The following is a 27,868-nucleotide window of genomic DNA, read 5'->3' as shown; positions in this document are numbered from 1 at the left end:
GCCCCCAACCAGCGAGCATGCGCAGCTCTCGGCCACGGCCCCTCCCTGTGGTGGTCCACCCCAGTCAGGGAGCATGCGCAGGCCTCCCGCCGTCCCGCCCCTCCCTTTCCAGACCCCGGTTCCTTAGAAACCAGGCGGCGCGTTCCGGGTGCCTGCGCGCTAGATTCTGGGGCCCGTGCGTCCCCGCCAGCCTTCCTCAAGGAGGGCTGGTGGCCGCCGAGACCCGTCCAGACCCTTGGTCTCCGGTGCGGCGCAGGGCGGGGCATGCCAGTTTGCCAGGTGAGAGGCGGCCGGCGACGGCGGGTGAGGATGAAGGGCATGGCGCGGCGGCGAGCGGGCGCCTTGCCGGGCCTCCTCCGCGGCTCGGCGCCCGAGGTCGGAGGCGGGGATACGCAGAGCTGGGGCTGGAGGGGGCCGTTCTAACAGCCAGCACGGGCTCGGAGTTCGGGGGTCGCCCCAGAGTTCGTCCTCCCGCCTCAAACCTGCAAGTTTGGTCGTAGGATTTTAGAATTTTGGCTCCTGGAAGGACCTCGGCCATAACCCATCCCTTTACCGGACGCGAAAACCTAGGCTCCCCCGCCCTGTGCCGAGCAGAACCCCCTACCTGTGTGAGGACCGACGCTTTGTGGATAAGAATGTGAGGTATGGGAACCTCAGACAAAGGGCTCGTGGGGTAGCTGGTCCATCGTCTTTCAAAATGAGATGGTACTTTTGGGGGATAAATCTTTAAGAAAAGAGCGTTCAGGTGGCAGGTGGGAGAAGGGACACTCCAGAAGGTGCGGTGGCTCTGCCAGTCCCGGAGTGTCCACTGGCCAGATCTCCCTGGGCCTGGCCTACCTTTGAAGCTCAAGAAGGAAGCAGATGGACTTGCGAAGACAAAAGGTGAGGTGAAGTATTCTCAAGGCATTATCAGATGAATGGTGAGGGAGGAAGAGGGGGCCGGGAGATCAGGACTTGTGAATGGTGGTGTGAAGAGTTTACAGCAGCATGTAAAGAACAAGACAGGAGTAGAAAAGTTTAAAGCTGCCTTGGATAGATACCAAGGAAGGTTATAAACCTTATTTTTGTTCATTGTTCCCACAGTGTCATGCTGAGGGCAAGACACACGAGGAAGGAAGTAGGTGGCTTTTAGTATCCAGAAACTGGTCGCACAGGGCAGAGGACCTTTGTAAGCTATGGGGCACAGAGGTCTCAGAAGGAAGAGCCCCGAGTCTGTGATCTTCAGGTGAACGGAACAACTGTTTAAATTAGAAAAGACACTTAATGCATTATTGTGATGTGGAGAGATATGGAGAAGATGGTAGTCAGGAAATCTAGATACATTCTTATTTATTTATTTTTGGCTGCTGTTGGGTCTTCGTTGCTGGGCGCGGGCTTTCTCTAGTTGCAGAGAGCAGGGGCTCCTCTTCGTTGTGGTAGGCGGGCTTCTCATTGCGGTGGCTTCTCTTGTTGCGGAGCACGGGCTCTAGGTGCACAGGCTTCAATAGTTGTGGCACGTGGGCTCAGTAGTTGTGGCTCATGGGCTCTAGAGCGCAGGCTCAGTAGTTGTGGCGCACGGGCTCAGTTGCTCCGCGGCACCAGGGATCAAACCCTTGTCCCCTGCATTGGCAGGCGGATTCTCAACCACTGCGCCACCAGGGAAGCCCTTAGATACATTCTTGATAAGGAAACTCATTTCCTTCTGAAAAGCTACACCAGGGAACAAGAGTTTTAAGGCCATCCATTTTACAGAAAACGTGAAAAAGTTAGTACTTTTGGACTAGGAGTTTAGAGAATTTATCTGTACCAAGAGCTGAAAATTTTCAGCAGACAGTACTATTGGTAGACACCCACCCCACCCCCACCATTTTACAGCTAAAGATTCTGTTGTGAGAGACTTTCTCTTACCACCTGGTTGTTCTATACCTTTCCTATGGAATGATTGGTCTGGATCTGATCTGTTATTTTTATTTGTTGGGAAAATGCAAATATGCGATTTCTATAGTAATACTAGAACCCATTAGTAGTAGGATTAGCAATGAAAAAATAAGTACTCCCCCAAAAGACATAAATGTTTGTAATATGGGGAAAAGAAGTATGTGATTTTTAAAAGATGGTCCCTGATTCTAATCATCGAAGTCAGTTTGTTGCTAGCTTGATAAAACTAATTATCACTGTGTATTTGACTTTGCTGCAGGGTTGTTTTTTTTACCCCTCAGAGTGATAAGAGAAGCTGCATTGAAAGTATAATGATGTTAATAGGTAAAATTAGTTTAAGGAAGAAAGCTTTGTTCTTCCAGTGTCCATAACTATGGCAATTGTGGCTTTGCATTTTATTGACTTTTCTTCCATCTCTGGAAATATTTGTATAAATACCTCAAGAAATAATGGGGTATTATCAGAAGGATACGTAATCTGTGGGGGAACGTTGGCACTGTTAACCAAATCCTGTCAGAAAAGCTTTATGAAAATTATTGTATTCTGTGTAGAAACCCCCATCACTTTAGCACTGGCCCAGATAGAAGACAAGTAGGCCAAAAGCAAAGTAGATGGAAGGGAGCAATTACCATCTGTGGCACTGGATAGGGGGTGGGAGGGTACTTTGAATGTCAGTGCAAATACTTCCTTGAATGAGCATTTGGAGAAGATAATGCTTAAATGTGAGTGTGCCCCATGGATTTGTGTGCATTATTTTTGCCCCTCTAATCAGAAAGACACTTGTTTTCAGAGGAGAAAGATGCGCACACTCTCAAAGTGTTTCTTCATTGCTATGGCAATGAGACCTTTGACAAATAATTACTTAACATCCATTCCATTTTCTGGGACAGCTGAGTGCAGTTATCAAACCTGGCCTGTAGTAAAGTAATCAACAGTATTTAACAGGCCAACTTACCAGATAAACCAGTAATGCTAGCAGGATTTACTTTCACTGAACTGCTTTTCTAGTTATACAATAAGAGGAGAAATAAAATGGGCACACAGCGTGATCTCACGTAGGAAGTTGTAATACAGAGTTGGTGTTTGGAAAACACAGGAATCAGCGACCACTCACTCAGAAGCAGAAGAGCCCTTCTGATGCCTAACAAGTCACTTGTGTGTTTTTATAATAGGAGGTCCAATTCTAGGATAAATCCACTATTAGAATTGGACAGTGTCTAGAAAAAAATTGGTTGTTTTGCTATATTTGAGAATTCATTTACAGTATAGTAATAGGACATTATTTTTCTTACATACAAATAAAAGCAGCTTTGTATTAGTAAACTTCAGGACAGCCTAAAAGTCCAAATTACTTGAAAATTTAGATGTCAGGTGTTTTTAAGAGTGGGGAATGAAAGATAGTTGAAATAAATTTGGGCTCATGAAAATCAGAATGATAAAAGATGCTGAGAAAAACATGAAAACAGTAAGACTTCCCAGCACACTAACATTCACTTATGAATTAGCCATTAGGCCAGGAATGAGCTCATTCAAGTACCATGTCTTTAAACCCAGACAAAGGAAATGAGAAATGGAGTAAATATTTCTTTTTCATGATGATAGGAATGAACACTTAGAAAATAAGATTAAACATTAAGAAGGAAGAGGTGAATGTTCCTGCATTACTTAAATACACTCAAACCCTACCCTTAACACGTGTTCTTTAGTTCCTGCTCTTAGAAGGGGAATTGCAAGTAGTGCCTTTGTCCTAAGTACTGTCAGTTTTCAAGGTTGCCAGTGACAAAATGCCACACTCTTTGGGACCCAGGATTGCCAGGAATTACTGTGGGGATACCTCAGTCTCCCAACCACCTCTCAGAGCCATTCCCAGAAGCTGCTTCTGTAATGGTTCCTATCTGTCTTCTACTATGAAAGATTAGGAATGAAGGCTTTGAGGAATGGGAACTAAGTACTGAGCACAGTCTTCCTTTCTGGCCTGGGATAGCTCCTCTCAAACTGTCAGCTCTCAATTTCTCATGAGAATAGATAATCCCAAAATACAACCAGAAACGCTTCTACTTGGCTTTGAGATTTACCATATCACTTTACAACCTCAAAATGTTTATTATTTACTTTCACGATTATATTTTGCTTAGAATGAAAATGTTAGGCAAATCATGTAATTTCTGGGCCATAATTTCTTAACCTGTATAATGGTTATAACAGAAAATTGGAAAATGACATAGGTGCCTAACACTAGAGAAAGGAAAAGTTGGTTCATGTAGTCAGTAAAATACCACGTAACCCTTAAAAACTGTCTGTGACAACATGAAAAATGCATGTCAAAATAGTAAGTGAAAAAAAATCAGGATACAAAGTTGTGAATACAGTTGGATTACAAGTACATCAAACATGTAAAAACTTAGCAAAAAGGAACATAAAAAGAACACATAGTAATTTTCTATAATGAGTAATATTAAAACAAACAAACCAACCAACCCCTCCTGAAAGTTTCTTGCTTGTGTAAAGAATGATACTGAACTTGTTTTCTCTCTGCGAGCCTTCACCCCTTCTTGCTCTGTGACTGTATTAAAAGTGGTGGAGGGAGAACGGTGGCAGGGACGGGGCAGCACTGATGTTCCTAATTAACTCAGGTGTCATGAACCAAACAGTAGTGCAGTTACCTAGGATAATGAATTTACATGTACGTATTTGAAAGGTGACTGTACAGATCTCATGCTGCTTTCTAAGACTGCTATTTCTTTTGGTGCTCGTTGATGAATAGTTTTGATTCTTAGGGTCTCTTTTGGTGCTTGTTGATGGATGGTTTTGTATTATAGCATCTCAAAGCACATTTTAGGATGTTCCACGTGGTTAATGGTTTCTGCAGCTTGGTGGTGGTTCCTGCTAGGAAATGGTTATCATCTCAGAGGGGCCTGTCTGGGGGTGGCTCTGGGAGCCTGTGAGATGTGTATTTGTCATCCAGGCATCCTCTCATTGTCAGGGAAATGGGGGATGGTAGAGAGATCAGCTGTACTTCCTGTTACTTTTCAGCCTTTTGCACTCATATTCCTGTGCCAGGTGCTAAGGGGACATAGCTTGCTTTTTGAAGCAATGGGGGAAATGATTGAACATAGTATTTCTTATCTGATCGTATTTTCGAAGCTAAATCATTGTGCTTAAACGGCTGTTTTGGTTTCCCCGACCGAAGGCTTGCTCCTGATCATAGTAGTTATTCTTTTAAAATTTTTGTCTTTGTTTCTCCTTCCTTCACTGCTTAATATTCCTGATATGCTAAGATTGTTGTCCAAAGAACATTTAAATGCCTTCAAGTAATTTCCAAATTATTATAGGAGTGTTACCAAATACCTTGAAGTGTTAAGTTTCAGGGACCTGTTATCTCCTTAATACAGTCTTGGTCCTGAAAGAGTTTAGAGTCTCAATAGTGAGGTAAGACATTGAGCATCATTTAAACAATACTCAGAAAATTCTAAAATACTAAAATGAATGGCTATTTTCAGGTGGGCATATCCCATATACACCCTGTATTTTATAACCGGCCTCCTTCATTACACATTAACCAAAAGGAAAACAGGAAAAAGGGGGTGTTATGGCAAAGACTGTCCTGAGATTAGATTATTTTACATCTCAGGTTTAACACAGCTGAGCATGATCATGGCCTAGTTGGTAAGCAGTTTTCCGCATACAAGTTGAGATGTTTGTGAAGGGCACCAGGCATGTCCAGTCACTGGAGAACTACTCAACCTTCCTGGTGACCAGAGGCCATATAACAGAGTTAGAGAACACCGGTCAGGGTTGTTGTGTTCTGGGGTGCCCTAAGAACATCCTACACCCAAAATCTGAAGGAAGGCAGATAGGTAATTCTCTAAAGCGTCTCTTGCTGCCATAGAAATAGCCATTTTCACAGCGACAGGATGCTTGTATGCATATAGAATGTGGAAAACACAAAGGAAACCTTAGTAAATTAGGTTTGCACATTGAAAAATGTTTTATTATTATAATTAAACACTCATCCTCTTCTTGGGATTACAGGTAAAACCAAAGTATGTAATATACCTCACTCTAGGGTTGGCTACTTCACATGCATCACAGCCAAGTGTGCTTTACCTCAGCAAAGGCAGAGCCTTTGTCACATGCCTGCCACTCATTGTGTTCCTCTGTCAAATTATTCCTTGGTATTCAGCAGTGGGTGTAGCAAGAAATGGAAACTAAGCTCCAGGAACCTGACCTGTCTGGATCACTGCTCTGTGCCCCACCTTCTGGCATAATGCCTGACTCATTGTTGCCCTTACAAATATTAGGGAAGGAATGAGAAAATAACTCTGGTGACTGGATATTGTACCATTAAGTGGAGTGAGGGAGCACAGGAGAAGGAGAGGAAAGATGATTTTGGGTTGGGAGAAGCTGGTAGGTCTCTCGGGTGGGATTTCCAGTAGACACTTAGAAGTATAGAGCCAGTTAAGGACGTTTGCGTGGAGGTCAGAGTGAAGTTGAAGGATTAGATAAAATTGCTCTGTGAGAGAGTAGGGCTGAGGATGGAATTTTCAGGTTGATGTCAGTCTAGAACTCATTGTTAAGGCAATCTTTGAAAAAATAATCTCGTTATTGCCAGACTTTCAAAAGCAATAAAGAATTAATACAGCTGGTAGATAAGTACTTTTTCTTACTGCAATCATCAGCTGAAACTAACTTTCAGATCTAATAATTATCCAGATACCTCTGTGGGTGTTCAATTTACTTCTCCTTTATGACCCAATTTAGCTGACCCTTTTGTACATTGTGTAGTTACACCTCATTAGACAGGTCATTAGGCCTTTCATTAGTGTCCCTCCTAGGACACTGTGTGGAGGGTAGCGCAGAGATGGGGAACTGGCATCTTTGGCTAGGGCTGGGTATGCTCTCCTGCTCTCTGGTGGCTGCCTGACAATTTACCTCCGTGTCAGCTTGTAGAAATGGGGGAATAGCATTTCTTTCCTTGGTCCTGTTTGTGTTTTTGCTGTCAGTGAGAAGGCAGTGATCTCTATATCATTAAGTCAGTGTAAGACACTTAAACAAATCATAGAAAAATAAACGTTGCCACAGAGCCTTTGGCTCGTTGAAACCCAGGGACCAAAGTATTTGTCATAACTCATGTGTAAAACTCAATGCCTGTTTGTTTTGTTTGGCTTTTATTTTTCAATGGAAACATACATGTAGGTAAAGAAACACTTTCACATTTATCTGAAAGCAGTCTTTCAGAAAGCAGTGTTACCCTTTCAGACTATAAGTACAAGCTGGTTCATGGGGAGCTCTAACTGAACTAACTGCAGGTAGTCCCTCTGCTGTGAACATGTAGTTCAGAACTCAAGCTGTATACTTCCCCTGGTTCCTGCTCAGGCTCGGGTGATGAGGTGTGGTTGTCTTCCCTCTTGGGTCCAGCACTGCTATCCACCCAGTGGCAGCGTGTCTACCACAGTAGCTCAATTCCAGGTGTTGGGAGGCCCAAAGGAGGGCTGGGGGACAGTTAGACATACCTTTCTAATTAGTTCTTGGTACATGACTGATGGTGAAGGCCACATGGAAGGCTACTTATTTCCCCACCGGTTTCCTGGGTTTTGCAAAAGGAGGATTGAGCTTAAAATTGACCTTTACATTTTAATTTTATCTCCTTTACCATGCTCAAGAATTATGCCCTTATGTTATAGATCCCTTTGCAACTGGATGTTACATCATGGCACCCCCCTCCTATGGTAATGTTCCACGTATCAGTTCTGGAGCATCATTCAGAGAACCTTATATTCAGGGAATTCGCTGGTGGTCCAGTGGTTAGGACTCAGCGCTTTCACTGCCGGGGCTTGGGTTCAATCCCTGGGCAGGGAACTAAGATCCTGCAAGCCCTGTGGTGTGGCCAAAAAAAACAACAGCAAAGAAGCTTATATTCTTAAAGATTTTAGAACATATTTTGTTTATAGTAGGAAGGAGGGACTTCCCTGGTGGCATGGTAGATAAGAATTCGCCTGCCAATGCAGGGGACACGGGTTCGATTCCTGGTCTGGGAAGATCCCACATGCCGTGGAGCAACTAAGCCTGCGTGCCACAACTACTGAGCCCGTGTGCCGCAACTACTGAGGCCAGTGCTTCTAGAGCCCGTGCTCCTCAACAAGAGAAGCCACTGCAAGGAGAAGCCTGAGCACCGCAACAAAGAGTAGCCCCAGCTCGCCACAACTAGAGAAAGCCAGCGCGCAGCAACAAAGACCCAACACAGCCAAAAATAAATAGAATTAAATCTTAAAAAAAAATAAAATAGGAAGGAAAAGAAGAACTTGAGCAGGAAAAACGGTTGCCTTCTAGTCAGGGCAGCTACCACAAAGGCTTTGACCTGACTTCTTGATTCATCTGTTCTCGTACTTATTCATTCATATGCTCATTCCTCAATCATTACGCAGCAGCACCTACTCAGCTTCAGACACTGCTCTGTCCTGGTGACAGCAGAGTGTGAGATGGGCAACGTCTTGACATCATGACAGATCCCAGTGAAGTGTGACGGGCACTGTGAAAGCCAAAGCTCAGGCACAGCTTTTCTGAAGAAGTGGTGTTTAACTGGAGCCCTAACAGATCTGAGAAGGAGTTATCCTGAGGAAATAAGAAAAAGAAAAGATTGTTTCAGGCAGAGCAAACAGTTTGGACCAGAATCTCAGAGCAGGACTGAAAGAGTTAGATTTGGTAGTTGCTAGCATGCTGAGTGCAGTGTAAAGGGGAAAGTGGTAAGGTGGAGAGATGGGAAAAGGCCCAACCCACACTAGGGAGAGCCCCTGAAGGAATTTGGGCTTTATCTTAGGGTCACTTAGAGGCTGGGGAAGGAAATGGTCAGGTCCATTTCCATCGAGACTCGCTCGATGTCTGTTCAGGGAACCAGAGCAGTGGATGAATTCAAGGGGCATTAAGATGTCCAATTGATGGGTTGTAGGGATGGACTGGCTGTGGGGGCAGGAAGGCTTCACTGCAGCCAGAGTGGTTCCTTAGGAGCTGGTTAGGTATGAATCACTATCACTTGTTTGAGTCCACTATCACTTACTTTCCCTTCACGATTGTTGGCATTTGACTGAACATAGCCCCTAAGTGCTGGATCACTGTGGTCCTGCAAGCCTCGATTGATTATTTATTTACTTATTTATTTATGCATTTATTTATGGCTGCATTGGGTCTTCATTGCTGCACACGGGCTTTCTCTAGTAGCGGCAAATGGGGGCTACTCTTCGTTGCGGTGCGCGGGCTTCTCATTGCGGTGGCTTCTCTTGTTTCGGAGCATGGGCTCTAGGCGTGCGGGCTTCAGTAGTTGTGGCTCACGGACTTAGTTGCTCCACGGCATGTGGGATCTTCCCGGACCAGGGCTCAAACCCGTGTCCCCTGCATTGGCAGGCGGATTTTTTTTTTTTTTGCGGTACGCGGGCCTCTCACTGTTGTGGCCTATCCCGTTGTGGAGCACAGGCTCCGGACGCGCAGGCTCAGCGGCTGTGGCTCATGGGCCTAGCCACTCCGCGGCATGTGGGATCTTCCCGGACCGGGGCACGAACCCGTGTCCCCTGCATCAGCAGGCGGACTCTCAACCACTGCGCCACCAGGGAAGCCCAGCAGGTGGGTTCTTAACCACTGCGCGCCACCGGGGAAGTCCCAAGGCTTGATTTACAGTGTGCTTCTCTGTTAGAGAGAGGAAACTTGACTACAAGGGGTCTGAGCTAACTGATAAGCTTGAGTCATGTCATGTAGAGGAGTGGTGGTAGTTGGAGAGACAGTTCTGGGTGAGGGCCCCTCTTGACAGGTCAAGTTGTAGCTTAAGACTGAGAGCATCAGCTCATTTTCCTAATCCCAACTGGCAGACAGAGCTATTCTGTTATATGATGCTTTCTTTCCTAAACCATTAAACCAGATTCTGCCCCAGACTATTTAATTAACAACGTAAGTACTCTCTTTATTACATTTGTGAATATATCCCAAGATCATACAGAATTATATACAGTTTTGATGAGTTCAGTACATACGTCTTTGTTTATTGATTAACTACGCAGAAGCAAGGTCTGATATCTTTCATTTTTTTCAGCAAATATTTACTGAGCACCCACTACATATCAGACCTTCTTTTAGGAACTTGGGGGTACAGCAGTGAACAAAACAGACAAAAAATTCCCTTTCCTCAAGGAGCATGCTTTCTAGCAGGGGTGGTAGGATGAGACCAACAATGGGAAGATAAACCTGTTTCTGATAAGACAGCATTTGAGTAGAGACCTGAAGGAAGTGAGGGAGTGAGTAAGCCAAATTGATATCATCTGTACAGTAGAGGGAACAGCCAGCGCAAAGGCCCTGAGACAGAGACATACCTGGTATGTCTGAGATACATACAGCAGTAAACCACTGTGGCTGGAGCAGAGTGAACAAGGGGAAGAGAAATTGGGTATAAGGTCAGAAAGAGGATAGGGTGCAGACAGATCACATAGGGCCTTTTGTAGGTCAGGGGAAGAACCTTGGCTTTTATTATAAGAGAGATGGGAAGCTTGTGGCGCCTTCGGGCAGGGGAGTGGCTTGATCTGACTTACATTTTAATTGCGTCACTCACGGTGCTTTGTTGACAATAGATTGGGGAGCATGGGAATGGGCAGAGTAGAATCTGGGAGACCAGGTGGGCTGTCATAGTAACACTGGAGAGAGGTGATAGTGACTTGAACTAAGGTGGTGGCAATAGAGTAGTAGGAAGTGCTTGGATACAGGATGCGTTTTGAAGGTAGAGAGCCAGCAAAACTTGTTTTTATGGATCAGGTGAGAAGTGTGAGAGAAGAAGGATCAAAGACTACTCCAAGGTTTTGATTTGAACAGTTGGAAAATTTGTGTTACCAGTTCCTGAGATGAAGCCATTGTGGGAAGAGAGAGTTTGGTGGGGAGAAACATCAGGAGTTTAGTTCTGGACACCAAGTCGAAATGTACATCAGATAGGCGGTTGTTTATATTAGCCTGGAGCTCAAGGAAGAGGACCTGGCTGATAACTTTGGGAGTTGTCAGAGAATAGATAGTATTTAAAGCCATGAGACTGAATAGGATCATCAGTCATGAGCCAGGAGCAATGGTTACCACAGTCATTATCAGGAGAAACTAGCAGAGAAATGGCCAGAGAGGTAGGAGGAAACACAGCTAATGTTACAGTCTGTTTTAAAAATAAATTGGGGGACTTCCCTAGTGTCTTAGTGGTTCAGAATCCGCCTACCAATGCAGGAGACATGGGTTCGAGCCCTGGTCTGGGAAGATCCCACATGCCGCGGAGCAGCTAAGCCCGTGTGCCACAACTACTGAGCCTGTGCTCTAGAGCCTGTGAGCCACAACTACTGAGCCCGCGTGCCACAACTACTGAAGCCCGCACGCCTAGAGCCCGTGCTCCGCAACAAGAGAAGTCACCACAATGAGAAGCCCATGCGCTGCAACCAAGAGTAACCCCTGCTCGCTACAACTAGAGAAAGCCCGTGCGCAGCAACAAAGACCCAACGCAGCCAAAAATAAAAATAAATTAATTAAAAAAAAATAGATTGGGGAATTCCCTGGCTGTCCAGTGGTTAGGACTCTGTGCTTTCAACACGGAGGGCACGATTTCAATCCCTGGTTGGAGAACTAAGATCCTGCAAACGACATGGCACAATAAATAAATACATAAATACATAAATAGGGAGGGAGGGAGGAAGGAAGGGAAGGGAAGGGAAGGAAAGGAAGGAAGAAAGATAGGAAGATTGATTGAGGGCCCAACTCAATAACTAGGGTCCTGGCCTCATCACTGGCCGCAATGCTTTATTTTAGCGGATTTTATATTAAGATACAATTACTGAAAAAATTCATCCTCAGAAAAATCTAATTCCCAAACAAGCCCCTTGGTACTGGCCCCTTGGAATGTGTCTGAGGGGCCAGAGGCCTGCGGCAAAGTCTGAGGAGGGATGCCCTAAGGGTGCACAGCTCTCAAAGGCTGCTGCTGCTGGGGAGTTCCAGATGTGGGCTGGTTATGGGGCGTGGGGGGGTGGGAGCTGAGCTAGCCACCCTTGTGTTGTGCTAACCTTATTGCCCAACCTGTACAGCTACAACCACAAACTGTTACACATTATTTCTCACTTATAGCCATCATTAACTTCACCTGCCTACAGCGATACCGGAGAAGAACTCCTTTCTGAACCCTCACTTCCTTAGTATGAGTTGTTCGTGAGTGGTGAGGACTTGCCTAACACCCACAGCTCAGCAGCTCATCCAGTGTGATGTTGGCTAGGGAAAAGTGCCCTCTTCAGATCCTCAGCAAGTGCCGAGACTTAGTAGATCATTGGCCTTAGCTTGGCTTCAGCCATTTTCTCCATACAGTCATCCCTCGGTACGTGTGTGTGTGTGTGCACACGCGTGTGCGCACGGGTGGGGGTGGGGGTGTGGTTCCAGGACCCCTATGGATACCAAAATACGCACATGCTCAAGCCCCTTATATAAAATGGCATATAACATACATCCTCTCATATGCTTTATACCATCTCTAGATTACTTAAAATACCTAATACAATGTAAATGCTATGTAAATAGTCACTGTTGTGCAGCAAATTCTAGTTTTATGTTTTGGAACATTCTGGTATTTTCTTTTTTTTTTAAAATATCTTAAATCCATGGTTGGTTGAATCTGAGGATGCTTAGATACAGAGGGCCAACTGTATTGGTACCAAAAGTATTCTTACACGGTTTTTGTTTTGTTTTAAAGGAAAGAGACTTAATTCACACATGTCCATTTAATTTGATTATAGATGAAATCTGCAGGGTGCAAGTAGGTTGTTCTATACCCTTAGACACCACTTATGGTGGTTAAAAATTGAAGTATAATTTACATACAATTAAATGAACAGATGCTAAGTATTCAGTTTGATGAGTTGTGACAAATATATCCCTATGTAACCACAATGCAACACAAGATATAGAGTATTTCCACCATCTTTCGTTTCCTGGTGCCCCTTTCTGGTCGGTTCCACACCTCTCTCCTCCACACCCCAACTTGCCAACCACCACGCTACCACTTCTGACTACTGTCATTAATAAGTAAGGTTTGCCTGTTCCCGTACCTCAAATAAATGGAATCCTACAGTATGGGGGGTTTTTTGGTGTGTGTGCCTAACATCTTTCACTCAACATAATATTTTTAAGATTCACACATGTTGTTGCATATATTAGTAGTTCATTCATTTTTATTGCTTTTCTGTATTCCATTGTATGCCTATACCATAATTTGTTTATCTAATCTCATTCATAAACATTTGGGTTTATTACCAGTTTGGGGCTAAGATGAATTAGGACTGCTGAGAACGTTTTTTGTGGACATATGTTTTCATTTTCTTGGGTAAATATCTACGAGTGGAGTTGCTGTGTCATTGAGTTGATATATGTTTAACTTTAGAAGAAAACGTCAGTTTTCCAAAGAGACTGTACTATTTTACACTGCCACCAGCAATGTATGAGAGTTGTATTTGCTCCATATCCTCTCCAAACTTTGGGATTGTCAGTCTTTTTTTTTTTTTCTTTGCCATTCTACCAAGTATTTTGAGTATCTCAGCAGTGGTTTTAGTTTGCATATGCCTGATAACTAATGATATGGAGTACCTTTTCACGTGCTTATTGGCTTTTCCTGTATCTTTTGTGTGAAGCAATCAAAGTCCTTTGACATTTAAAAAAAATCAAGTTGTTCATTTTTTCATCATTGATTTATAGGATTTCTTCTGCATACAAGTCCTTTGTTACGTATGTGTTTGGCAAATATTTTTTGCTAACCCGTGGCTTACCTCTTTATTTTTTTAGTGGAGTCTTTTAATGAGCAGAAATTCTTTAAATTTTTGAAATCCAGTTTATCAATGGGTTAATCCTTTTTGTGTCCTGTCCAAGAAATCTTTACCTATTCCATGGACTTGAAAATGTTCTCTGATACGTTTTTCTAGAAGCTTTATGGTTCTGGCTTTTACCAAAGACCTTTTATTTAGGTCTTTGATTCATTTTGAATTAATTTTTGTGAACACAGTGAGAAATGAAGGGTCAGGTTTTTTGTTTGCCATATGGAAATCTAATTGTTCCAACACCATTTTTAAAAAACTAATTAATTAATTTATTTTCGGCTGTGTTGAGTCTTCATTGCTGCGCCTGGGCTTTATTTAGTTGCGGTGAGCGGGGGCTACTCTTTGTTGGTGGTGCGCAGGCTTCTCATTGCATGGTGTCTCTTGTTGCGGAGCACGGACTCTAGGCGCATAGGCTTCAGTAGTTGTGGCTCGCAGGCTCCAGAGCACAGGCTCAGTAGTTGTGGCTCACAGGCTTAGTTGCTTCGCAGCATGTGGGATCTTTCCTGACCAAGGCTCGAACCCATGTCCCCTGCATTGGCAGATGGATTATTAACCACCGTGCCACCAGGGAAGCCCACAACACCATTTTTTTTTTTTTCAGTGGTACGCGGGCTTCTCACTGTTGTGGCCTCTCCCGTTGCGGAGCACAGGCTCCGGACGCGCAGGCTCAGCGGCCACGGCTCACGGGCCCAGCCGCACCGCGGCATGTGGGATCTTCCCATACCAGGGCACGAACCCGTGTCCCCTGCATTGGCAGGCGGACTCTCAACCACTGTGCCACCAGGGAAGCCCAACAACACCATTTTTTAAAAAGAGTTTTCTTTCCCCATTGAATTGATTTAATACTTTGGCTGAAAATCAATTGACTGCATTTGTGTGGCTTGTAGGGTAAATGTACTATTACAAGGCAGTAAGTTGGTCTGTAGAAATCCCTAATGGCTTTTGAAGCCTGGCAGTGAAAAATAGAAAGCATAATTTGTAACTTAATAATATATGTTACAAGGCAAAGTATTATAGATTTTTTAATAGCTTGGATGGAACTACCCCAGCTCCATCCATCTGTAAGCTTCTGAATATCTTGATGATTCTAATAGCATCAGGAAGACAAAATTCCAGAACAAGTAATGACACTTCATAAAAAACCCTGAGGGCTTCCCTGGTGGTGCAGTAGTTAAGAATCTGCCTGCCAATGCAGGGTTCAAGCCCTGGTCCAGGAAGATCCCACGTGCCGTGGAGCAACTAAGCCCATCTACCACAACTACTGAGCCTGTGCTCTAGAGCCCGCGAGCCACAACTACTGAGCCTGCGTGCCACAGCTACTGAAGCCCACGCGCCTAGAGCCCATGCTCCGCAACAAGAGAAGCCACCACAATGAGAGGCCCGTGCGCTGCAATGAAGAGTAGCCCCTGCTCGCTGCAACTAAAAAGAAAGGTCATGCACAGCAACGAAGACCCAGTGCGGCCATAAATAAATAAATAAATAAATTTATTTATTTAGTTAAAAATAAAAACCTGTCATTTATACACCCATGTTCATAAAAGCATTGTTCACAGTAGCTAAAATGTGGAAGCTACCCAAGTGTCTACTGACAGATGAATGAATAAACAAAATGTGGTATGTGCATGCAGTGGAATATTATCCAGCCTTAAAAGGAAGGAAATTCTGACACATGCTACAACATGGGTGAGCCTTGAGGACGTTGTGCTAAGTGAAATAAGCCAGTCACAAAAGCACAAGTATAATATGGTTACACTTATATGAAGTGCCTAGGGTAGTCAGACCCATATAGACAGAAAGTAGAACGGTAGTTCCCAGGGGCTGGGGGGAGGGGGAATGGGGAGTTATCGTTTAATGGATATAGAGTTTTAGTTCTGCAGGGTGAAGAGTTCCGTGGATGGGTGGTGGTGAGTGTGCACAGCAGTGTGAATGTGCTGAATGCCACTGAACTGTACAGTTTTAAATGGTTAAGATGGTAAATTTGATGTTATGTGTATTTTACCACAATTAAAAATTTTGAAAACCTAACTATACAAGTACAGAATATTAGGACATGTGCAAAATCCTACCATGTGTCAGGATGACATGGCTGTCTAAATTCTAAAATGAATGGAAGCAACAGGAGTGTAATGTACAGGGAAGAAGGCCAGAATATGCTCAGGATATGGTGTTCAGTTCTGGGGCTGCATTTCAGGGGCATATTGACAATCTAGACAATGGACAAACCAGAGCAGCCTTAGCCAGCAGGGTAGAGAATGTGAGGAAGGTCTGAGGGAATTAAGGGAGTTCGGTCTGTAAAGGAGTGTATCAGTTAGCTTTTGTGGTATAACAAACAACCTCAAAATTCAGTACCTGAAGACAAGCATTGATTATTTCTCATGGTTCTTAGGGTGACCTGGGTGGTGGTTCTGGTCCAGGTAAGCTCAGCTAGAACTGGATAGCCTGAAATGATCTCAGTCAACTGGCAATTGACTCACTGTCAGCTGGAGCAGAGGGCATGACTTGGTCACATGTTTCTTATGATCCATTAGGATGGCCTGGGCTCGTTCACATGGTGATGCTTCCAGAGATCCCAGGAGTTGCAACAGAGCAAGCCTTAATGCACAAGTACTTTTCAAGCCTCTTGTGTCATGTTGCTAATGTCCCATTGGCCAGAGCAAGTGACATGGCTAAGTACAGTCACTGTGCGAAGTGATTGACCACCCAAGGCATGAAAACAAGGAAGGGAATTACTGTGGCCATCTGCAAACAACCTAGGAAACGTAGAGGAAACATGAGAGTTTCATTAGGAACATCACAGGTTGTTCCACAGTGTAGAAGTAAGACCAATTGGATGGAAGTTAAATGAGGGTAGACTTCATGTCAATCTGAAGTGGAACTTTCTGGCTAAAGTGGCCCCAGAAGAACAGAAGCGGACCACCAGTAAAAGGAGGGCCTTGCCATTGGATGTGTTGGAGAAGCTCTATGACCAGCCTTTCTGACCAACTCGGACCTGTTACATCATCTCCAGGAAGCCTTTTCTGCTTGCACACCACCTGGGGCCCATGTAGTCAATGGTGCTCTTCTCTGTGGCACACACAGGTTCCTGTTGCTCTATCATACCATATAACAAATGTGTTTACCTGCCTGTCTTGTTGATGAAACGGAGTTCCTTAAGGGTATGGATGACATCTGATTCACCATCTCAGTGCCAATATCTGCAGGAAATTGTGTTCCATCCTCAGATTGCCTCCTGGTGGTCAGATGTATGTGGCAACTCGAGCCATAGAATCTGCATTTCAGGCAGAATGAAGGGGGAGGTGGGGGGGGAATATGTCTGACAACTGAGATTGCCGTCTTTTTAATTTATTTATTTTGGCTGTGCCGGGTCTTAGTTGCGGCACGCGGGATCTTTTTTGCGGCATGCAGACTCTTTTCTTATTTTTATTTATTTTTATAAATTTATTTATTTTATTTTTGACTGAGTTGGGTCTTTGTGGCTGTGCGCGGGCTTCCTCTAGTTGTGGCGAGCGGGGGCTACTCTTCGTTGCGGTGCATGGGCTTCTCACTGTGGTGGCTTCTCTTGTTGCGGAGCACGGGCTCTAGAGCGCAGGCTCAGTGGGCTTCAGTAGTTGTGGTACACGAGCTCAGTAGTTAAGGCTCACGGGCTCTAGAGCGCAGGCTCAGTAGTTGTGACGCACGGGCTTAGTTGCTCTGCGGCATGTGGGATCTTCCTGGACCAGGGCTCAAACCCGTGTCCCCTGCATTGGCAGGCGGGTTCTTAACCACTGCGCCACCAGGGGAGTCCCCCAGGCTCTTTTTTTAGTTGCGGCGTGTGGGTTCTTAGTTGCAGCGTGCAGGATCTAGTTCCCTGACCAGGGATCAAACCTGGACCCCCTGCATTGGAGTGTGGAGTTTTAACCACTGGACCACCAGGGAAGTCCCGCCCTATCTTAAAAGAACGTTTCCAGAAACTCTACCAAACTGTACCTTGTATTATTTGTCTTCCTAGATACACCTCTTTGCAAGGGAGGCTGGAAAATATAGGTTTTAGCTCAGCACGCTGAAACCCCCAACATTATAAACAAATTGTTGGTAGAAAAGGATTCATAGGCACCTTCTGCCCAGGGTCTGACCCCTACTTAAGCTGCCTAATGAATGAGTGACCTCTCTGAAGTTATGCACTAACGCCAGAGTTCCCAGAATCTGTGACTCTTCACCCACACAGTGAGGTAGGGTGTTCTTTTTATCATAATCCTGGCTACCTTCATGACTATACGCTGTCACTTGGAGCTCCTGGCCTTATAACCCCTGGAATAGGGCAGGGATCAGCACACCTTTTCTGTAAAGGGCCAGATGGTAAATATTTTAGGCTTTGTGGGCCATATGGTCTATGTTGCAGCTACTTTGCTGTCGTAGCACATAGATAAAGGAATGGGTGAAACTATGTTCCAGTAAAACTTTTTACAAAAACGGACTTCCCTGGTGGTCCAGCAGTAAAGAATCTGCCTTACAATGCAGGGGATGCAGGTTCAATCCCTGGTCAGGGAAGTAAGATCCCACATGCTGCGGGGCAACTAAGCCCGTGCAGCACAACTACTGAGCTTGCGTGCCTCAACTAGAGCCCATGTGCTGCAAACTACAGAGCCCATGCGCTCTGGAACCCGAGTGCCACAACTACAGAGCCCACACACCCTGGAGCCTGCACGCCACAACTAGAGAGCCCACACACTGCAACTAAGACCCGATGCAGCCATAAATAAATAAATAATAAATTTTTAAAAAACCAAAAAACAGGTGTCATATTGGATTTGGCCCACCTCTGTGATGGGGAGTGGGTCTCGTCCTGTGGTTTTGCAGAAGCTGTGGCTCCATGGACTAGACATACAGAAGGTTAGATGATATTTAGCCAGTCTGGGAAGAACAGAATCCACAAATCCCAGTTTTGGCACGTGTCTCAACCGTCAGGCCTCATGGCTTCCCTGTTTCTCTTAATGATACTACAACTTCCCAGGCTTAGAACTTCAATATCAATTTTTAAGGGGTCACATTTTTTTAAAATATAATTTACATACCAGTAAAATTGACCATTTTTAGTGTACAGTTCTATGAGTTTTGACAAATGCATATAGTCATATAACCACCACCATGGTCAAGATATAGAACAATTCCTTCACCATTCCCCACCCCCAAAATTCCCTTGTGGCATTTTGTAGTCTCCTCAGGCCCCTGACCCCAATTCTTGGGAACCACTGATCTATTATTCTGCCCCTATAATTTGCCTTTTTTATTATATGATGTAAATGGAATCACGCAGTATGGAGCCTTTGGAGTCTAGCATCCTTCATCTAGCATATAATACATTTGAAATTCATCCATGTCGTGGCGTGTATTCGTAGTTCTTTTTTTATTGCCGAGTAGTATTCCATTACATTAATATACTACCGTTTGTTGATCCACTCACCAGTTGAAGGACATTTGTGTTGGTTCCAAGTTTTGGCAGTTACAAATAAAGCCAACATTAGACATTATAAAGTATGCCTTCACATATGGGTTTTTGTGTGAACATAAGTTTTCATTTCTCTTGATTAATAGCTGGAAGTGGGATTGCTAGGTTGTATGCTGTGTATATTTAACTTAAAAGACGACACACTGTTTTCCAAAGTGGCTGTACCATTTTTCATTTTCACTAACAATGAACAGCTGCTTTATATCCTCGCCAGTTTTTGATATCAGATTTTCTGAATTTCACACATTCCAATAGGTGTGTAGTTGTAATAAATAAGTTTTAATTTGCTTTTCTAATTAATGCAATTGAATAACTAATCTCATGACTTGATATGTTGAATTATAGTAATTGATTTTAGAATATTGAAACAGCCTTACATTTTCTTGGTCATCATGCATTGTCCTTTTAACACATTGCTGGATTCAGTTTGCTAATACTTTGTTGAGGACTTTGTGCCTATGTTCATGCGGGATGTTGGTCTATAGTGTGGCGCCATTTTTGGCTTTTCCCTCTCTGCTCATAATCCCAGGTCCTATTGATAGCTGTCTGCTCCACTTCATTCCCTCCATCAGACCCTCCTTATCTCTTATTTTATATCTTAACTGGTTCTCTGTGTCTAGTGTCTCCTGAACTCTATTCCACCTACATCAAATTAAAAAAAAAGAAAATTCAGTACTTTGCTTTGTTTACTGTGTTAGTTAGGGTCCAGGCAGGACACAGCCCGCACATTCAGAGGGCTATTGAAAAGCCTTTAATGGAGAGATTATTTACGATGGTGAGTGCGGTAAGGGAAACCTACAAGGGATGATGGCCCACCCAGGGACTGGCAGGGACTGGCTACAGCTGATACTGTTACCACCTTAGGCACAGTGGGGGAAGGGAGGGGTACAGGAACCCAGCAAAATCTGTGGCTATGGGAGAGGGGTCCACCGTAGGCACTGACCTGGGTCAAGGATCACAGCTCCTGCCAGAGCCACATGCTGGTAGGGAGAGAGGCCGAGAATGAATAGTGTAACCTTTCTTCCTGTGCTCTGATCTCCTCCTGAGATTGGCTGGACCCAGATGGAAGCCAGAGGGCCTGAAGCCCACGTGATATAGTTCTTAGAGACTGACCTTCTGATTTGTGGGGGACAGAGCAGAGCAGAGAGGGGATCAGGTGGCGAAGGTGGGACAGAGCAAAAGTACCGAGCACACCCACCAATCAAAGTCCAAACTCCTTAGATTAGCACTTGTGCCACCAGCTCTGGCTTCTACTCCCTTTCTGACTTGTTGCTCCCAAAGTTAAGACTGTGTCTTTTCATCTTTTTATCCCCTACAGTCTCCCTTTTGGGGCCCTCAATAAAGGTGTGATGTATGAACAGAGCAATATTGGTTTGAATGGTGGAGCTGAGGCAAGCAGTCGCCAAGCCAGGGAGCAGAATGAACTTTCCTGGCTCACACTCATCGCTAAGGATGAGAGAAGAGTTGTTCCACACGTACAAGCCTCTGTTTTTACAGAGGCTCAGAGAAGCTCAGTAACCTGCTCCAGGTTTCACAGCTAGTTGTGGCAGGTGTGTTACACAAAACCAGCTGTGGAACGCTGGAAGAGTTACCTAGCCACTCTAAGCTTCTGCTTTCCTCATCTATAAGACAGGGTTGCGTGGACTTGAAGGGATATACTGTACATTACACTAAACACTGCCTGGCCTATTGCACTCACTGCATATTAGCTTAGAATATTATCTTCATAGTCCTACACAGCTTTCGAAGAGGAGATATCTAAGGCAGTCATACATAGCTTTAAAAAAAAAAAAATCCATGTAGTGACTTACTATGGGCCAGGCCCTGTTTTAAATGCTCATGAATATTAACTCATTTAATCCTTAACTCCTCTATGAAGTACATACAGTTAACCCCATTTTACAGATGAGGAAACAGAGGCACAGAATGATTAAGAAACTTACCTGACGTTACCTAGTTGGTCAGTGGTGGAGCCAGGATCTGAGCCCAGGCAAGGTTGGCTGCAGATTCCATGCTTCTAACCTCTGTGCTACCTTCCCCATAACCTATAACCTTGTGAAACTATATATAGTCAGTCCTGTCAAGGCACTTTTCCCCCTCCATTCCTGACCAGCATATGATGATTGGAATGCATGTGAGCTAGGCAGGACTGGGTTTGTGGAGATCTTTGGAGGCACATGAAAGGTATGTACAAGGATGTTGGGGGCAAGCAATAGGACATGTTGGGGGTGAGAAAGCGTGATCACTGAAATAAATGAGGAAAACCAGTTCTGTCTACTGGAGCAGGAAATACCTAGTCAAGCTTGCCTAGCTTCATGCCATCTGGCTTCCTCAGAGGCCAGCTCTTGCCCCCTTATTTATGGATGTTAATGAAGCTGCCCTTTGAGTCACTGTCAGTGAAACAGAGGTTATTAAAATCTCTCCTAATCCATTCTGTTGTTTTAAGCCACCAGCGCAAATATACACTCAAATATAATTAGAGCATGAAGGAATGAGGTGTGAGAGAGGAAGAAGTGTGCCCTGGGCAGGAATTTAGAGAGGACACGGACATCCTTGCTTATGGTGGCTTATGTCTCACTCACCTGACCCTTAGAGCTGTTGTAATGAATGACCCACAAAGTTTAAGCAGAATCTTACTGTGTAGTGCTACAGATTTTACACTCTCAAGCTCCATGACTTGTAAGTAACCCCCCAAAAACCTGTAAATGCAGGAAGTGACCAAAATAGCTAAAGGGAGTTCAGGACATGAAAATTATAGAAGATAGTATGTGACTGACCTGTTCTCTAACTAGAAAGGAATCCTGTAAGGGCAAGAGAATTATCAGCAAAGAGGAAAGAGAGGTGGCTGAGAGGCCACGGACATTATTCACCATCAGAAAGAAAGATGGGACTTCCCTGGCAGTCCAGTGGTTAAGACTCTGTGCTTCCAATGCAGGAAGCACGGGTTCGATCCCCATTTGGGGAACTAAGATCCCACATAAGCTAGAACCCAATGGTAGAAATGGTAGAGTGCAGGGAACAAGCCAAGCTCCACAGCCCAGAGAGTAGAGACAGGAGGAGGCAGGAAGCTGACAGGGGTCTGGAGTTAGAGGCAGCTCAAGTCATGCTTATGTCCATGGTTCACAAAGGCACAGGTGTCCTTCAGGTAGGATCAAGCAGTACTGTAGGATGCTGCACTGTGGGCTATACAGGCAAACCAACCCCTAACAGAGATGTATACTTCGCACAGTACAGTTGTATCTACGGTAGAAGCAAAAGAGAAGCTGGATCTGAAAATGAAATTAAGAAAATAATTCCATTTACTATAGCATCAAATAAAATAAAATACTTAGAAATAAATTTAACATAGAAGTACTAACTTATACTCTAAAAACTACAAAACATTGTTGAAAGAAATTAGACATCCCATGTTCATGAATCAGAAAACTTAATATTGTTAAGGTGACAACAGTCCCCAAACTGATCTACAGATTCAGAGCAATCTCTATCAAAATCCCAGATTGACAAACTGATCCTAAAATTTATAGGAAAATACAAGGGTCCCATAATAGCCAAAATAATATTTAAAGAGAACAAAGTTAGAAGACTCACACTTACTGATTTCGGAACTTACTATAAGTTCAGGACAGATGTATAGACCAATGGAATAAAATTGAGAGTCCATAAATAAACCCATACATTTATGATCAACTGATTTTCGGTAAAGGTGCCAAGGTCATTCTGGGGGAAAGACTAGTCTCTTCAACAAATGGGGCTGGAACAACTAAATAACCAAATATAGAAGAATAAAGTTAATTAGTATACCGGGGACTTCCAAGTCTGCAGCACAAGCCCAGCTTTCTCTCCAGAGCTTCACACCCATCTATTCTAAGCTCCACAAAACCCACATGACCAAACCTGAACAGAAGCAATAAAGTAAGATGGTGAGAACATCTTACTTTACTGTACCTCCCAATTCCGTCCTTTCCCCCATCCCTTAATTTACCTTCTGTCTCCAAGGATTTGCCTGTTCTGAACATTTTATATAAATGGAATCATTTGTGGCCTTCTGTGACTAGCTTCTTTCACTTAGCATAATGTTTTCAAGGTTCATCTGTGTTGTAGCTTGTATCAGTACTTCATTACTTCTTGTGGCTGAATAGTACTACTTTGTATGGTTATACCAGATTTTGTTTACCGATTCAGCAGTTGATGGACATTTGGATTGTTTCTACTTTTTGGCTATTATGATTAATTCTCCTGTGAAAATTCATGTACAAATTTATATGTTAATATGATCTAAAAGGGGCTCAATAAACAACTGTTCCCCACTGTTTAATTCTCCCAGAAAGAAAAAATACACTCATCATCTGTTACTCTGAAGCCATTGTTTTCATCTTGAGTAACTGTCTCCCCAACTTTTAACTGGTTTATAGCTAGTAATTTCACAGAGCGTTCTTCTTACTAGGTTATCTAGGTAAGTGTTTTGAAACTCGTCTCTTCTGGAGATAACCCTTGAAAGTGACCCTACCCAAAGCTAGACCTGTCTTGAGATTTCTGGATCTTGCAGGGCTTTGTAAGTCATACTAAAGCATCTGGACTTCATACTGAGTCCAATGGGAAGTTACTGAAGTGTTTAAAAAGGAAGGGAGTGATGTGATTCCGTTTGCATTTTAGAAAGATCTCTGCGCAGTATGAGGAATGGATGAAGGAAGGAAAGAATGGAAGGAAGAGAGATCAAGTAGAAGGTTGTTGCAGTCATCCAGGTGAGTGGTGCTGGGGGCTAGACTAGGGCAATGGCAGAGGGGATATCAAAGAAGGGGTAGATTTAAGACATAATAAAGAGGGAGGATCAACAAGACTTGATGATGAGTTACCTGTACAGGTAAGGGAATAAAGAGATTGTGATGCTGGCCAGCTTTCTGAGTTGAGGAACTGAGTTGATGATGGTGACATACCAAGAGACAGAGAATACAGGAAGAAAATGTTTGAGGGAAGGTTTATGATAAATGCTGACTGTATACTAGATACTTCACTGGGCACTTACAACTGGACCTCATTTAATCTTCAAAAAACCCCAGGAGCTAAACAGCATTAGACCTGCTTTTCCCATGAAAAACATTGCATTCAGCTAGGAAGTGGTGAGGCCAGAATTTGAACCCAGATGTCCTGGATGCCTTCACTTTGTGTGTTCTCACCATCTTACTTTACTGCTTCTGTTCAGGTTTGGTCATGTGGGTTTTGTGGAGCTTAGAATATATGGGTGTGAGGCCCTGGAGAGAAAGCTGGGCTTGTGCTGCAGATTTGGAAGTCACTGGTATACTAATTAAAGCCTGGGACATGAGTAGGAAAAAGAATATGTGGAGCAAGAAGAGAAGAGGACACCTCTGACAGAACCTCGAGAAGCTCAACATTGAAGGAGCTGAGGATAAGAGCAGGGGAGCCTGAAAGTAGTGCTCAGAAATGACCAGAAAGGTGGGGGGGATGGCATGGATGGAGAAGGAAGAGATGTATATGTTGCTAGTGCTCACAGTTGGGGAAGGAGGTAGTTAATTATTATGGATTTACAAAAGGAATGCCATGTATCCATTAAACTGACTAATAGGTTGACTGATCTGTGAGGAGATGCAAGTAAAGCAATGTTACGTGGATAAAAGTAGAACAGCATTTGGATATCCAACATTTGGATACAACTTTTTAAAAATTGTGATTTGCAGAAAGTAGTCAGATTTTTTAAAAAGATAATTGGTAGACTAAGGGACTGTAAGTGTTTATAAAATTATTATTTAAAATGGTACAGGACCTTGGGAGTTCCCTGGCAGTCTAGTGGTTAGGACTTGGCACTTTCACTGCCATGGGCCTGGGTTCAATCCCTGGTTGCAGAACTAAGATCCCACAAGCTGCGTGGCTTGGCCTAAATAAATAAATTAATTAATTAAAAATAATAATAACTAAAATGGTACAGGACCTGTGGAAAACAGTATGGCAGTTCCTCATAAAATTAAAAACAAATTTACCATATGATCCAGCAATTCCACCTCTGGGTATATACCCAAAAGAATTGGAAGCAGAGTCTGGAAGAAGTATTTGTACACCCATGTTCATAACAGCATTATTCATAGTAGCTAAGATGTGGAAGCTATCCAGGTGTTCATGTACAGATGAATGCGTAAGCAAAATGTGGTATATACATACAATGGAATATTATTCAACCTCAAAAAGGGAGGAAATTCTGACATAAGCTACACCATGGATGAACCTTGAGGACATGCTAAGTGAAATAAGCCAGTCACAAAAGGACAAATGCTATAGGATTCCACTTATATAAGGTACCTACAGTAGTCAGATTCATAGAGACATGGTGGTTGCCAGGGGCTGGGGGGAGGGGTTGAAATGAGAAGTTATTGTTTAACGGGGACAGAGTTTCAGTTTTGCAATGTGAAAAGAGTTTTGGAAGTAGATGATGGTGATGGTTACACAACGGTATGAATGTATGTAATACCACTGAGCTGTACACTTAAAAATGGTTAAGATAGTAAATTTTATGTGTATTTTACCACAATAAAATAAGAACCAAAAAAAAAAGAAAGTGATGGTGACATAGCCTCATCCCTACAGTCTGATTCAGTGGGTCTGGGGTCACCAGTGACTCTATACACAGCTAGTGTGGGGACCACTGGTTTAGCTGAGGGAGTGCTGTGTGGAGAAACCTGAACCCTGCACACACCTAAATCTCACTGTGGTTTCCAAGCAGACTTTAGTTCAGTCTCGTTCTTTATTTCATTTTATAAACCCTTGTGATCAGAAGGAAGAACTCCATAATAAGTAAGAAACATTCATTGTAGAAAATTTAGCAAAGTTCAGAGAACAAAAATCATCCACAATCTCATCAATGTGAGTAATAATTATTAAATTCAGGTCCTTCTGTTATGTCCTCTGTATGGAGTATGGTTATTGATAGAGATATCCTGTATAGTCTCATACATACATACACCTTTTGTGCTTTTTCTGGTTTTGTTTTAAACGAAATTGTTGTCATCCTTCACATACTGTTTTCTGTCTTTTCAGTGAATACATGGTGATGTCTTTCCGGTCATTGAGGGCCTTCTACTCATGATTTTCAGTGGCTCTGTAGTGTTATCAATCTAACCCACTACTGTTATTGAACATCTATCTCATTTCCCAATTTTTCACTATCTTAGTCAACGTTAGCATGGATATTTTTATATTAAAAATTTCATTCTGGGCTTCCCTGGTGGCGCAGTGGTTAAGAATCCGCCTGCCAATGCAGCGGACACGGGTTTGATCCCTGGTCCAGGAAGATCCCACATGCCGCGGAGCAACTAAGCCTGTGTGCCACAACTACCGAGCCCCACAATGAGAAGCCAGTACACCGCAATGAAGATCCAATGCAGCCAAAAATAAATAAATTTCATTCTAAATATCCTTGTTATTGCTGCTGCTGCTGCTGCCAGTTTGGTAGTTGAAATTTTTTTTTGGTATTTTTGGTTTCTAGTGAACATTTTCCTATGCTTGCTACCCTTAACTTTTAAATTATAACGTATAGCACCTAAATAGTTCTCTTTCATCTTTTACTGTAATATAACAACACTCTTCTTTTTCTTCTGTAATATAATATCATAGAATCATGAACTTGTACAAACTAAGGCCCTGGAGGTTAAGTGGTTTGACCAGAGTCACACCAAAAATTAAGTAACAGAACAGAAATTTGAACCTAGCTTTACTCATTTTTCATCCTTCCTCCTCCTAGTAGATAGATATTGCTAATATCCTTAAGTCTTCATGGGAGAAGCTTCTGCAGCGTTTCAGTTTGGAGCAATATTTCGTTTGTCTTTTGTGGCAGAGAACTTGCTGCTTCTGAATCAGCCCAGAAAGTAGCCTCAGCTGAGTGTGCCCTCCACTAACAGCCAGTGTCCTGCTTGCTGTTCCAGGAGCCATGTGTGACCAGGACTGTGGGATGGTCGTACTCATGCTGGAGACTTGTGAGGAGATGAGTTGGTGAACAGAGAAGCCAGCATGAAGATGCTTCCCGGAGTGGGCGTGTTTGGGACTGGCAGCTCTGCCCGGGTTCTGGTCCCACTGCTGCGGGCAGAAGGGTTCACGGTGGAGGCCCTGTGGGGGAAGACTGAGGAGGAGGCGAAGCAGCTTGCCGAGGAGATGAACATCACCTTCTACACCAGCCGGACCGATGACGTCTTGCTGCATCAAGACGTGGATCTGGTGTGCATCAACATCCCCCCTCCGCTTACCCGACAGATATCTGTGAAGGCTCTAGGTACGGACAGTCAGGCCATAGCAAGGGCAGATTGCACCTCCCTCTCAGTGGTCCTTGAGTGACACTGCTCTCCTCTGGGCCTGGGTGGTCCTTCTTGGGCCTGGGTCTGGGACAGCACTCATCCCTGAAGCAGTGCCGAGGGAGGGCACGTTGGGAGGCCTTATGGCTGGGGGAGGAAATGCTCCAGTGGCTGGGAGACATTCAGCATTCCCCACCTCCAATAAGTAAATCCCTGAGCAAAAATTAAGCAAATGTCTTTCGAGTTGGCCTGTCACAGAGGCTAGAGATTATTACATCTCAGGCATTGTAAAGTTTGCCTCTGTGAAGTCAGAG

The 27,868-nt window shown here is 43.8% G+C and overlaps 1 protein-coding gene across 2 annotated transcripts in view; it reads left to right on the top strand.

Annotated features, from left to right (window-relative positions):
• Positions 1 to 91: 91 nt before the first annotated feature.
• Positions 92 to 27,868, top strand: part of GFOD2 (Gfo/Idh/MocA-like oxidoreductase domain containing 2) — a 37,597-nt gene continuing 9,820 nt past the window's right edge. Inside the window, exons 1-4 of one of the 2 annotated variants that reach the window (XM_065898837.1) lie at positions 131 to 279; positions 571 to 642; positions 23,917 to 24,005; positions 27,192 to 27,535. In XM_065898837.1, the coding sequence (XP_065754909.1) occupies positions 27,277 to 27,535 (259 nt within the window). In that variant the 5' untranslated portion in view covers positions 131 to 279; positions 571 to 642; positions 23,917 to 24,005; positions 27,192 to 27,276. Of the gene's footprint in view, positions 280 to 570; positions 643 to 23,916; positions 24,006 to 27,191; positions 27,536 to 27,868 lie in introns of both variants that reach the window. The other variant, XM_065898836.1, reaches the window with a different exon arrangement.

Source organism: Phocoena phocoena, chromosome 20 (assembly GCF_963924675.1).
Source record: "Phocoena phocoena chromosome 20, mPhoPho1.1, whole genome shotgun sequence".
NCBI classification, from domain to species: Eukaryota; Metazoa; Chordata; class Mammalia; order Artiodactyla; family Phocoenidae; genus Phocoena; species Phocoena phocoena.
This window is presented reverse-complemented; position numbering and strand designations above follow the sequence as displayed.